The sequence below is a fragment of the Diceros bicornis genome, chromosome 26 (genome assembly GCF_020826845.1).
Source record: "Diceros bicornis minor isolate mBicDic1 chromosome 26, mDicBic1.mat.cur, whole genome shotgun sequence".
Classification (NCBI taxonomy): Eukaryota; Metazoa; Chordata; class Mammalia; order Perissodactyla; family Rhinocerotidae; genus Diceros; species Diceros bicornis.
The window spans coordinates 9474282-9487378 of NC_080765.1; the positions used below are offsets into that span (position 1 = coordinate 9474282).

The 13097-nt window shown below is 37.8% G+C and overlaps 1 protein-coding gene across 3 annotated transcripts in view; it reads left to right on the forward strand.

Annotated features, from left to right (window-relative positions):
- The window catches only part of RNF216 (ring finger protein 216), a 168293-nt gene that overhangs the window by 51340 nt on the left and 103856 nt on the right, over window positions 1-13097 (forward strand). For all 3 annotated transcript variants that reach the window (XM_058569334.1, XM_058569336.1, XM_058569335.1), the window contains 3 exons: window positions 1020-1134; window positions 5984-6123; window positions 9157-9207. In XM_058569334.1, the coding sequence (XP_058425317.1) occupies window positions 1020-1134; window positions 5984-6123; window positions 9157-9207 (306 nt within the window). The remainder of the gene's footprint in view (window positions 1-1019; window positions 1135-5983; window positions 6124-9156; window positions 9208-13097) is intronic.

Consider the following 13097-nt stretch of genomic DNA (forward strand, 5'->3'; position numbering starts at 1 on the left):
AGGGGCAAAAAAGGTGGGAAATACAGACTGGAGATGAGAATTTGAGAGTCATCAGCATATGGAAGGTAACCTCACAGCCTGGATGAGATACCTAGAGAGACTGTCGGGTGAGAAGAGAGCCAAAGCTGCCTTGAGGTCTTCTAACATGTTAAGTAAGGAGGGTGACGGAGGAGGGGCAGGCAGATAGGAAGCAGGAAGTCAGAAGAGTGGAGCGGTCAGCGTTGTTAATACGGCTGAGAGGTCAAGTAAGACGAGGACTAAAACGTAGGTGTCAAGGTAGCCCTGTGTTAGGAAGTGGATTAGCAAGTGGGAAGCTGGGGTTCAGTGCCACATGGGAGGGAGTTGGATGACCTCATGGGAGGGAGTTGGATCACCTCATGGAGGTGAGGTGATGAAACAATGGACAGATGGCTCCTTTGGTAAGTTTGGCTACAAAGAGGAGGAAGAAGAAAGGGTGGCTGGTGGCTGAAAGGGGAAGGAGGCCAAGGGAGGAAGGGTTTTCTTTTTTTGAGATGACAAAGACTCAAGCACATTTAAATGCCAGTTGGAAAGATCTAAAAAAGGGAGAAGCTGAAGGTATGGAAGAAAAGGGATTGTCACTGGCATAAGAATTTTGTTCTCCATTGTGCAGTATAAAGAGGGGTAATTGTGAAAGCCACGAGGAATCTGGGAAGTGGAAGAGGGCGTGTTGACCAGAGACATACCGTGTAAGATAACGCCTGTGAAATGGAACTCACTAGCCGTTTGTGGTGAGCTTTAACCTGTATGTATTCAAGGACAGCTAAAACAGTTTTCTCTTTTCTTATGTCACCCTTTAATTTGTCAGTAAGCATTTTGGTTCTGCTGTTGTAGCAGCTTATGAGTCACAGAAAACGAGAATAATGAAATGCTACCTGTTTATTTTGCCACTACCTATTTTTGGTAAGCCATGCAGGAAAGATAGCTATTGGGGATTGCCTGTGTTTCATGTATTTTTGTGTCCAGTTTACAGTGTCTCATTTTCCTTTCTCAATTTTTAGGCCTTTTCTGATGCCATTAAAAAATGGCAAGAGCTATCACCAGAAACCAGTGGAAAAAGAAAAAAGAGAAAAGAAATGAATCAGTATTCTTACATAGACTTCAAATTTGAGCAAGGTAATGGCAAACTGAGTGTTGCTGACAGTGTGTGAAGCTGCTGTGCAGAACCGTCCCCTTTCTGCGCAGCACATAAAGGACGTCGTGATACGGCTGCTTTAGATCATGCACTGCCAGACCAATCCAGGGAGTGACTCTGACGTGGACTGCTTTGACAGCACATCAGTATTTTCAGAAAGTGGCTACAGTTGTTATCTGCCTTCTTTCTGCTTAGGATACACCATGACAGGAAAATTGTGTGCAGTGTTAGAGAATTCGTGTGTGGAAAAGTGTTTGGGGACACCCCTAAGCTTGGGAAAAAACTGGTCCTCCTGAAGGTTTGATGAGAATTAGCTTTATCACTGGTAAAAACTGTCTAGACCGGTGATTATTGCTTACTACCCAGGGATCACTTTTACACCTGAGAGAGTGGCTTCTGCACAGAAAGAAACAAACAGCTCTTAAATAGCCACTTGTTTATTTAAAATTCTGTTATTTTTATTGATGAAATAACTGCCAAAAGCTCTTTCAGAGAGGTTACTTCAGGTCTAATCCCCCCCAAAAGATAAACTTGTTGAATTTTACAACATATTTGATCTGAGTTGCTTATGTCTCAGAACAGAGTCTACTACAACTTTTCCTGTAGATTGTCATAAATAGAAATGTTTTCCTTTCCTTTTCTCATGTTTGTCTTTCTGATTTGAGCCGTGACTAAGTGGAAACTCCATGAGATAGGTAAAGAGTTGGAAAAATATTTGAATTTCTGAACTCTTCAGGATCCAAAAGAAAATCCCCTATGCTCTGACTCTTCAGGCCCTCAGCTAGTCTGTGGAGCAGTGTTCTCCTGACATGACATTCTCACAGGTCTGTGGCAGAATAAGAGAGTGGGGACAGTGTGTAGGTAGTTTTTCATTCAGCTAAATTTATCCACAGTTTAGACTAGGCATCCCGAACACATAGTCATTCCATATTTGTTTCTGACTTTCAGTGGGAGAGAAAAGAAGGTACCACTTTGCAAGACAATCCACTCCCTTGTTGGTCAGCTCTGTCTTTTAGAAAGTTCTTCATTTTTATCAAGCCAAAGTGTACTTTCCTGCAGTTTTGTGCTGTGGTTGTAGTTCTTGCCTCTGAAAGGACTCAGAATGTGTCTGTTGCCACTTCATCGTCCTGGCTACCCTTCTCTTTGTGTCCTTCTCTAGCTTGTTAGTATCTCTGAGAGTTGGGTGTACAAGGCTGGACAGAGTACTCCAAGTGAGGTCTGCTGTGTAGAGGCAACAGCTGAGATTAGGTTCTATACTTCAATCCATACAGCCTAAGAATGCCTTAGCGTCTTGAAATCAAAATAGGTCCCACCATTGGCTCACATTAAACCTTGGTCTTTCTGCTCACCTTGCTTTTAAGTCACAAACCTCTCCCTCAATTTTGCTGCATCTGACGTTTTTCCCTGTTAACTTCATCTTCTTAGTTTCAGCCTGTTGTTTCAGGTATATCCTTCTAGATTCTGAGTCTTAAGTTCAACTTACTAAATCATCTTTAAGGACACTGGAAGTTAGAAAATACACTTGATTTGCATTAGTAGTTTAATGTTTGTGACTAATACACTTAGCAGTTTATAAGTACAGAGGCTAAGAATCCTTCGTCTGTTCCAGGAATCCCATTTTTTCACCTTTTCAGCCATTTTCCATATAAGCACTGCTATTTGGGCTCTACATTGCTTGTCTCAGAGAGAGACAGGATTCTCCCTCCATTGTCCTCTTTATGGTCTTATGAGCTGACCACCACACAGCCTTTCATGAAAAGTCTTGTTAGAATTTGGATATAAACTGAACATCAGTAAAAATACAACATATCACCTCTAGCAAAAGGACCAAGAAAAAAGAGAACAGACACAAATTACCAACATCAGGAGTGATCAGTCTTTCTAGGGGATATCACTGTAGAGCCTGCAAGCATCCACAGAGGAATACTGTGAACTACACACAGAAATTTGACAACTTAGATGAAATGGACCAATTCCTCAAAAAACACAAACTACCAAAACTTACCCATGTAAAACAGATAATTTGGAGGCCAGCCCAGTGGTAAGTGGTTAAGTTCACGTGCTCCACTTTGGCGGCCCGGGGTTCACCAGTTCGGAGCCTGGGTGCAGACCTACTTACTGCTCATCAAGCCGTGCTGAGGCTGGGTCCCATATAGGAGAGCTACAACTCTACAACTATGATATATAACCATGTACTGGGGCTCTGGGGAGAAAAAAGAAAAAGAGGAAGATTGGCAACAAATGTTAGCGCAGGGCCAATCTTCCTCAAAAAAAAAAGATGATTTGGATAGCCTGATAGCTATTAAGGAAATTGAATTCATAATTTTAAATCTCCCAAAAAGGAAATCTCCAGCCCTAGTTGGTTTCATTGGAAAATTCTTCCAAACATTTTTAGAAGAATCAGCACCAATTCTGCACAATCTTTTTCAGAAATAGAAGAGTAGGAAGTAATTCCGAGCTCACTTTATGAAGCTAGTTCTACTCTGATAATAAAACCAGACGAAGACAGTACAAAAAAGACAAAGACAGTACAAAAAAGAAAACTACAAACCAATATCACATAGATGCAAAAATCCTTAACGAAATATTAGCAAATATTCAGGCTGGCCCAGTGGCATAGTGGTTAAGTTAATGTGCTCCGCTTTGGTGGCCCAGGGTTCTGAGGTTTGGATTGTGGGCGTGGATTTAGGCACTGTTTATCAGGCCATGCTGTGGCAGGCGTCCCACATATAAAATAGAGGAAGGAAGATGGGCACAGATGTTAGCTCAGGGCCAGTCTTCAGCAAAAAAAAAAAAAAAGGAGGATTGGCAGCAGATGTTAGCTCACGACTAATCTTCATCACCAAAAAAAAAAAAAATTAGCAAATAGAACTTATAAATACGTATTTAAATATATAAAAATATTTTTTAAATTATGCACCATGACCAAATGGGGTGTAGTCCAGTGATGCAAGTCTGGTTCAGTATGTGGAAAACAATCAGTATAATCCACCATATTAACAGACTAAAGAAGAAAAATCACATGACCCTATCAACTGAAGCAGAAAAAGCATTTAACAATATTAAACACCTCTTCATGATTAAAACTCTCAGAAAATTGGAAATTGAGAGGGGCTTCCTCAGCTTGATAAATTTGTAAGAAAACTTATAGCTAACATCATACTTAATGGTGAATCTTTTCCCTTTAAGATCAGGGAATGATGGGAATGATGTCCCCTGTTCACTGCTGTTCAACACAGTCCTGGAAGTTCTAACTACCGCGGTAAAGAAAAGAAAAGGTACAGAGCAGAAAGGAAGAAATAAAACTGTCCCTATAAGCAAATGACACGATTGTCTACATAGAAAACTTCAATGAAAATACCCCAACTTCCTAGAACTAATAAATGAGTTCAGTAAGGTTGAAGGATATAAGATCTACTTACAAAAACCAATTGTATTTCTGTATACCAAAAATGAGCATGTGGAAATTAAAATTAAAAATACAATACCATTTATAGTTGTTCCAAAAAAAGTTTAAATACTTTGGTGTAAATCTAACAAAATGTGTATGGGACTTATACGATGAAAACTGTAAAACACTGAAGAGAGAAATTGAAGATGTAAATAAATGTACTGTGCTCGTGGATTGAAAGACTCAACATAGTAAAGATGTGTATCCTCCCCAAACTGATGCACAGGCTTAATTCCTATCAAAATCCCAGCAAGATTTTTTGGTAGATATAAGCAAGCTTATCCTAAAATTTATATGGAAAAGCAAGGTACTAGAATAGCTAAAATAATTTTTAGAAAGAAGAATAAAGTGGGAGAAATCAATCTACCTGATTTCAAGACTTATTAAATAGCTACAGTGATTAAGACTGGGTAGTGTTGGCAGGAAGATAGGCACAGATCAATGGAACAGAATCGAGAACCCAAAATTGGTTTTCTGAATAGTAAATTAAAAAATAAATTTAAATTTTAAAAAACTAGTGAGAATGAACAAGAGAAAAAGAATAAAAATAAACTGTATCAGGAACCTGATATAATACATGTTGATAAAAGAGATTACAAAGAACATGCTTTTGTGAGTAAATAGAAAATTTGGATGGAACAGTTTTCTAGAAAATGTATTACCAAATCGACAAGAAATAACAAAAGCTGAACAGACCAGTTATATGATCTATTTGTCATTCTGTTATGTTTTATACTAAGTGTTATTTATTGTGAATATAGGTACTAGACTCTTTTCTAATTGCAATTTTCAAAATGAAAAGTTTAAAAAACTTACATAAAACACGTGTACCCACCACAATGGCTACAATTAAAAACTGACAATCCTGGGTGTTGATGAGGATGTGGAGTGACTGGAACTCACATAGATTGCTGGTGGAGGGAGCGTGTAAATTGGAACAACCACTTTGGAAAAATGGCACTATTTTCTGAAGCTGATCCACCAGTTCCACTGCTTCATGTATGTTCAACTGAATTGCAGACATATGTTAAGCAGCCCTATTCATAATAACCCCAAACTGTAAACCCACCTGTCTTCAGTAGTAGGATGGATAATGAATTGTGATATATTTATGCAGCACAATACTGACAGTATAGAAGAGGCCCTCCAACTGGAGCATAACAAAGGGAAAAAAAGACGTGAAAATCAAAAAGTGCATGGTAGGTTAGGGAACTGTAAGGACCCCAGTTTTCCCAAACAGTGGGTTACGTTATAGGAGAGTCAGGTAACACGCTGCTAGAAAGTAGGTGGGGGCCTTGGCCACAGAAGACTGGAATGGCTGGCCTGGATTCCTAGCAAACAGTTGTCTGCATGATTTTGCATTGTCATGTATCTTCTAGGTGACATAAAAATAGAAAAGAGGATGTTCTTTCTGGAAAATAAGCGGCGACATTGTAGGTTCTATGACCGGCGTGCCCTCCTTCCAGCTGTGCAACAAGAGCAGGAGTTCTATGAGCAGAAAATCAAAGAGATGGCAGAGGTAGGAAGATGTGCTTGGAATGTGTTTCTGGGATTCTGGTTGGATGTTAGGGCCTAGTATAAAACTGTCTTGTAAGGTCTGCCTTTTCTTTTGGGTGATTAATTTGAATATCACTGTGAAGTTTTTAAAAGGAAAACAAAAAACACTGAATAAACTGTGAAATTTTTAAAAAGAAAACAAAACGTGGTTTTGTAATGATGCCAGCTAAAGTTCGCAGTTTTGTAAGTCAGATTTATGTTAGAGAATTTTAATTGGAGTTTAGCAAACATATCTGTTTTACCTCACTCAGCCTGTAATGGTGGAGAAACACCAGAGAGAGATTCCATTTAGCTCTTTAATTCTTCCAAATAGACTATTAAAAGTACAAGTCAACCAGAATATGTATGTTGGTTGTCTGATAGTATTTTCTAGACAAGCGGCTCTAGTGGTATGGACCATGGAACCCTGGCTTCCCCAAGACTCTAGGGGTTCTGCGAGGTCAGATCTCTTATAACAGTGATAAGACACTACTTGCCCTTTTCAACGTGTTGATTTTGTACTGACAAAACAAGAGCAATGGTGCCTTAGCATGAATCAAGCCAGCTGCACCAAATTGTACCAGTAATCATTATTTTCTTCACTGCCATGGGCTCACATTTTTTAAAAAAGGCTAAGTCACCTAAAATTGTCTTTAATGAAGCAGTAAAAATTCTTTATCAAATTTTGACCCTCCAAGACATTTTTTATATACTCTTGACAAAATGGGAAGTATGCACAAAGTGCTTCTGGTACATCCTGACTGTGATGGTTGTCTCAAGGAGAAGCACTTGTACCATCGAGTTGCAAGCTGCTGAATTAGGCACTCCACCCCCACACACACACAGAACACCGTTTTTACTTGAAAAAGTGACTGACAGAAAAACTATGATTATTCAAAATTATGTGTTTGGTAGACATTTTCTCAAAAATGAATGAAGTGATTATTGATGGCCAGTGATAAAATTCTAGATCTCAAGCAGAAATGAGAAGTTGTCATCTTGTTCTAGCCATCACAGAGTTTACCTTTCAACCTGTGATCTCTTACATTAAAATTTGTTTTTCACACATGCATGATTTTATCATGAAAAACACTGATTCACTGAGTTATGTAGATCTTCCAGATGTTTGCACATTTCATGGTACAGTATCAAAACATGGCATTCGTTAATGTCACCACCAATCTCATCAGAGAAGTAATAAAGTATTGGCACGATGGTTGATGTGTTTTAATTCATTGTAGTGATTATTCTTTTTGATGTCCAAATTGTCCCATATGTGGCCAGTGGCATCCCCTTCAAGTTAATTCCTCTGCTCTAGCCCCGGTCATCTTGGACAACAACCTTGCTTTCTGGCACACAAGGTGATCCAGGTTCAAGCTCTGCTTTTCCTGACCTGGACCTGGAATCACCAACTTCTCCAAGGTGCCTTATTTCTTTTAGTGGGAATTTATACTAAGATTTCTATTTCAGATTTGGTTTCCAGGCTTTTTACTTCTTTCATGTTGATTTTTGTATTTCTTTCCTCTTATACTAAAAATCTTGGTTCTTAATAACGTTAATATAATGACTTATTTCCTTTATCCTATATTATATACTTAATAGTTACAAAATAATAGCCCAATATTATTTTTTTTTATAATTTTATTTATTTATTTATTTATTTCCCCCCCAAAGCCCCAGTAGATAGTTGTATGTCATAGCTGCACGTCCTTCTAGTTGCTGTATGTGGGACACGGCCTCAGCATGGCTAGAGAAGCGGCCCGTCGATGCACGCCTGGGATCCGAACCTGGGCCGCCAGCATCGGAGCACAAGCACTTAACCGCTAGGCCACGGGGCCGGCCCGATAGCCCAATATTATTACCAATAATAAGACTGCTATATAGAGTCTAAGATTTAGTTATAATTTTATTGCTGGATTATATCAGATTAGAAATACAAAATCAAAATTTAAAGTCACTGAAGTAAGTCTTTGTGTGGTTATACCATTAATTTGATGAACAGTGAAGTTTATTTGCTTCTGTTTTTTTTTTTGAGTTTTCTGGAATTCATTTTTCATTTGTTTTATATCTAACTTTGTTCTTCACTTGTGTAAAATATTTTTACTTCTAAAGTCAAAACTAATAAAACAAGGAACATTCAGAGAGATACAGCTTTTGTTGTGTCCCTTCCTCCCATGTTACCTAACTCCCTCCATGCATAACCATTTTTAATAATTTTTGGTTTATCTGTCCTTATTTCATGTAAAGTAAATATCTATGTGTATATATTTTTTTATTTACCCCACTTTCTTATCTAAAAGGTAACACATTCTTCTGCCCCTTGTTTTTTTCGCTTAACAGTGCATCCTGGTAATCATTCCACAGCAATCCATAGAGTACCGTTGTCTGCACTAGCAGAGTTGATTCAGTTATTCCTCTATGGATGGACATTTAGGGTTGTATCCAGTTTTTTGCTATTATAAATAGTGCCATGATAAATAACTTTGTGCATACATCATTTCATATTTCTGGGATAGATTCCCAGAAGTGGGATTGATGAATCGAAGGGTAAATACTTAGGTCCTTTATTACATAGTGCCAGATTCCCTCCATCGTGGTTGTGCTATTTTGCATTCTCACCAGTACTCCCTACACAAGAGTGCCTTTTTCCCCCAGCCTCACCAACAAAGTATGTTGTCAAACTTGGTTTTTACCCTTTCAATTTTTTGTTTGCTTATGCTAGTCTTTGCTATTCACAAGTGTTTTATGTGTCAGTCTTTTCCCTTATTCCTTCTACATTTTGAATCAGATTTAGGGAAGTTTTCCCCATATTTTCTAGTACTTGTATAGTTTCCTTTTTTATATTTAGCTTTCTGATGCATTTAAAATTTACTCAGGTAACTTTTTAAACTACTAAGCCATGTAACTGAAGAGATGACTATTAATAGTTATTTTATGTCTATGGAAATAATTTCTAAATGGTTCATGGCATCTTTACTAAATTTGTATATGCGTGTGTGCTGTTTTTGTTCCTCAGCATGAAGACTTTTTGCTTGCCCTGCAGATGAACGAAGAACAGTATCAAAAGGTAGTTCGAAAACTCATCTAATTCATTTATTCTGGTATTTTCATGGGCTGTTTTCTCTTACCACATTTCCTTGGCATTTTGATGGCAAACTGTTTAACCTCCTGTTGATCTGCTGAGTTTTTGGTTCAACCAAGTTAGAGTCAAATACTTGAAACGTTATAGTCACTCTTAGTACAAGACTGGATCAGAATTGAAGGAAAGATAATGATAGAAATGTTCCTCTTAAAAACAATCCCTGGAATCCAGTGGGTAGACTCTTAGAGGAAAATTTAGAACTCAGATAATCACACAGATAGAAGGAAGAACTATATCTAACCTTGGGGCCAGATGGGTTTCTTACTGTGTTTGCTGCCCTCACATAGCGGCTTTTTCTAACATGGTAGGTAGGAGAAGACCAGTGACTGGATCAATCACTGCTGTTATAATAAAGAGTAAGTTTCCTGATACTCATGGTCCTTGAGATTGCTGCTTTAGTTAGGTTCAGTAGTCCCTTAAGATAAAGCTTGGGCTGCGACACCACCGCCTCACACTCCTGTCTTATAACAAGGAGAGCAAAATCTAACTTTTGAAGCTTTTTAGGTAACGTCTCTCATGCCACTTGTCCCTGACTCTTATAATCATGTTAGCATCTGATTACAGATATTATAGTTCTGCTGGTACCATGGAATTCAAGATGTGATAACTTTAGGGATGACACCAGAGAATTCCAAAAAAACCCCATGAAAATCTTACTGTCTTTAGCTATGTATTAATATTTGTACTAGCATCTCAAACTAGATTTATACAACAGAACACAGCTCATTATTGTTTTATGGCTTCTAGGGGTTGTGTTCTACCTCAGAATGTGTTTGGAGGTGGGGGAACATGAAACATGGCTGCCGCCTCTACTCGAGTGTAGGGAATTTCATGCGTTTCTTTTTTTTTTTTTTTTTTTAATTTTTTGTTTATTGCAGTAACATTGGTTTATAATATTGTATAATTTTCAGGTGAACATCATTATACTTCTATTTCTGCATAGATTACATCATGTTCACCACCCAAATACTAATTACAACCCATCACCACACACATGTGCCGAATTATCCCTTTCGCCCTCCTCCCTCCCCTCTTCCCCTCTGGTAACCACCAATCCAATCTCTGTCTCTATGTGTTTGTTTATTGTTATTATCTACTACTTAATGAAGGAAATCATACGGTATTTGACCTTCTTCTGACTTATTTCACTTTGCGTAATACCCTCAATGTCCATCCATGTTGTCACAAATGGCTGGATTTCATCGTTTCTTATGGCTGAGTAGTATTCCATTGTGTATATATACCACATCTTCTTTATCCATTCGTCCCTTGATGGGCACTTAGGTTGCTTCCAAGTCTTGGCTATTGTGAATAACGCTGCAATGAACACAGGGGTGCATGTATCTTTACGCATTGGTGTTTTCAAGTTCTTTGGATAAATACCCAGCAGTGGAATAGCTGGATCATATGGTAGTTCTATCCTTGATTTTTTGAGGAATCTCCATACTGTTTTCTATAGTGACTGCACCAGTTTGCACTCCCACCAGCGGTATATGAGAGAGTTCCCTTCTCTCCACATCCTCTCCAACACATGTTGTTTCCTATCTTGTTAATTATAGCCATTCTGACGGGCGTGAGGTGATATCTCATTGGTAGTTTTGATTTGCATTTCCGTGATAGTTAATGATTTTGTACATCTTTTCATGTGTCTGTTGGCCATCTGTATATCTTCTTTGGAGAGATGTCTGTTCAGGTCTTTTGCCCACTTTTTAATTGGGTTGTTGGTTTTTTTGTTGTTGAGATGCATGAGTTCTTTATATATTTTAGAGATTAATCGCTTATCAGATGTATGGTTTGCAAATATCTTCTTCCAATTGTTAGGTTGTCTTTTCGTTTTGTTGATGGTTTCCTTTGCTGTGCAGAAGCTTTTTGGTTTGATGTAGTCCCATTTGTTTATTTTTTCTGTTGTTTCTCTTGCCTGGTCAGACATGGTGCTTGAAAATACGTTGCTAAGACCGATGTCAAAGAGCGTACTGCCTTTGTTTTCTTCTAGAAGTTTCATAGTTTCAGGTCTTAGATTCAAGTCTTTAATCCATTTGGAGTTAATTTTTGTGTATGGTGTAAGGTAAGGGTCTGCTTTCATTTTTTTGCATATGGCTATCCAGTTTTCCCAGCACCATTTGTTGAAGAGACTTTCTTTTCTCCATTGTATATTCTTGGCTCCTTTGTCAAAGATTAGCTGTCCGTAGATGTGTGGGTTTTATTTCTGGGCTTTTGATTCTGTTCCATTGATCTGTGTGCCTGTTTTTGGGCTAGTACCATGCTGTTTTGGTTGCTATAGCTTTGTAGTATATCTTGAAATCAGGGAGTGTGATACCTCCAGCTTTGTTTTTTTTCCTCAGGATTCCTTTAGCTATTCGGCGTCTTTTGTTCCGTATAAATTTTAGGATTCTTTGTTCTATTTCTGTGAAAAATGTTGTTGGAACTTTGATAGGGATTGCATTGAATCTATAGATTGCTTTAGGAAGTATGGACATCTTAACTATGTTAATTCTTCCAATCCAAGAGTGCGGAATATCTTTCCATTTCTTTGTGTCTTCTTCAATTTCTTTCAGCAATGTTTTATAGTTTTCGGTGTACAGATCTTTCACCTCTTTGGTTAAGTTTATTCCTAGGTATTTTATTCTTTTTGTTGCAATTGTAAATGGGATTGTATTCTTAATTTCTCTTTCTGCTACTTCGTTGTTAGGGTATAGAAATACAACTGATTTTTGTATGTTGATTTTGTATCCTGCAACTTTACCGTATTTGTTTATTACTTCTAAAAGTTTTCTGGTGGATTCTTTAGGGTTTTCTTTATATAAAATCATGTCATCTGCAAATAGTGACAGTTTCACTTCTTCCTTTCCAATTTGGATCCCTTTTATTTCTTTCTCTTGCCTGATTGCTCTGGCTAGGACTTCCAGTACTATGTTAAATAGGAGTGGTGACAGTGGGCATCCTTGTCTGGTTTCTGTTCTTAGAGGGATAGCTTTCAGTTTTTCACCATTGAGGATGATATTAGCTGTGGGTTTCTCATATATGGCCTTTATTATGTTGAGGTACTTTCCTTCTATCCCCATTTTATTCAGAGTTTTTATCATAAATGGATGCTGTATCTTGTCAAATGCTTTCTCTGCATCTATTGAGATAATCATGTAATTTTTATTCTTCATTTTATTAATGTGGTATATTACATTGATTGATTTGCAAGTGTTGAACCGTCCCTGCATACCTGGAATAAATCCCACTTGATCATGGTGTATAATCTTTTTAATGTATTGTTGTATGCGATTTGCTAGTATTTTGTTGAGGATTTTTGCATCGATGTTCATCAGTGATATTGGCCTGTAATTTTCTTTTTTTTGTGTTGTCCTTGTCTGGTTTTGGTATCAGGATAATGTTGGCTTCGTAGAATGAGTTAGGGAGCTTCCCGCGTCCTCAATTTTTTAGAAGAGTTTGAGAAGGATAGGTATTAAGTCTTCTTTGAATGTTTGGTAGAATTCAGCAGGGAAGCCGTCTGGTCTTGGACTTTTATTTTTGGGGAGGTTTTTGATTACTATTTCGATCTCCTTACTGGTGATTGGTCTATTCAAATTCTCTACTTCTTCTTGATCCAGTTTTGGAAGGTTCTGTGATTCTAAGAATTTATCCATTTCTTCCAGATTGTCGAATTGGTTGGCATATAGCTTTTCATAGTATTCTCTTATAATCTTTTGTATTTCTGAGGTGTCTGTTGTAATTTCTCCTCTTTCATTTCTGATTTTACTTATTTGTGCCTTCTCTCTTTTTTTCTTGGTGAGTCTAGCTAAAGGTTTGTCAATTTTGTTTATCTT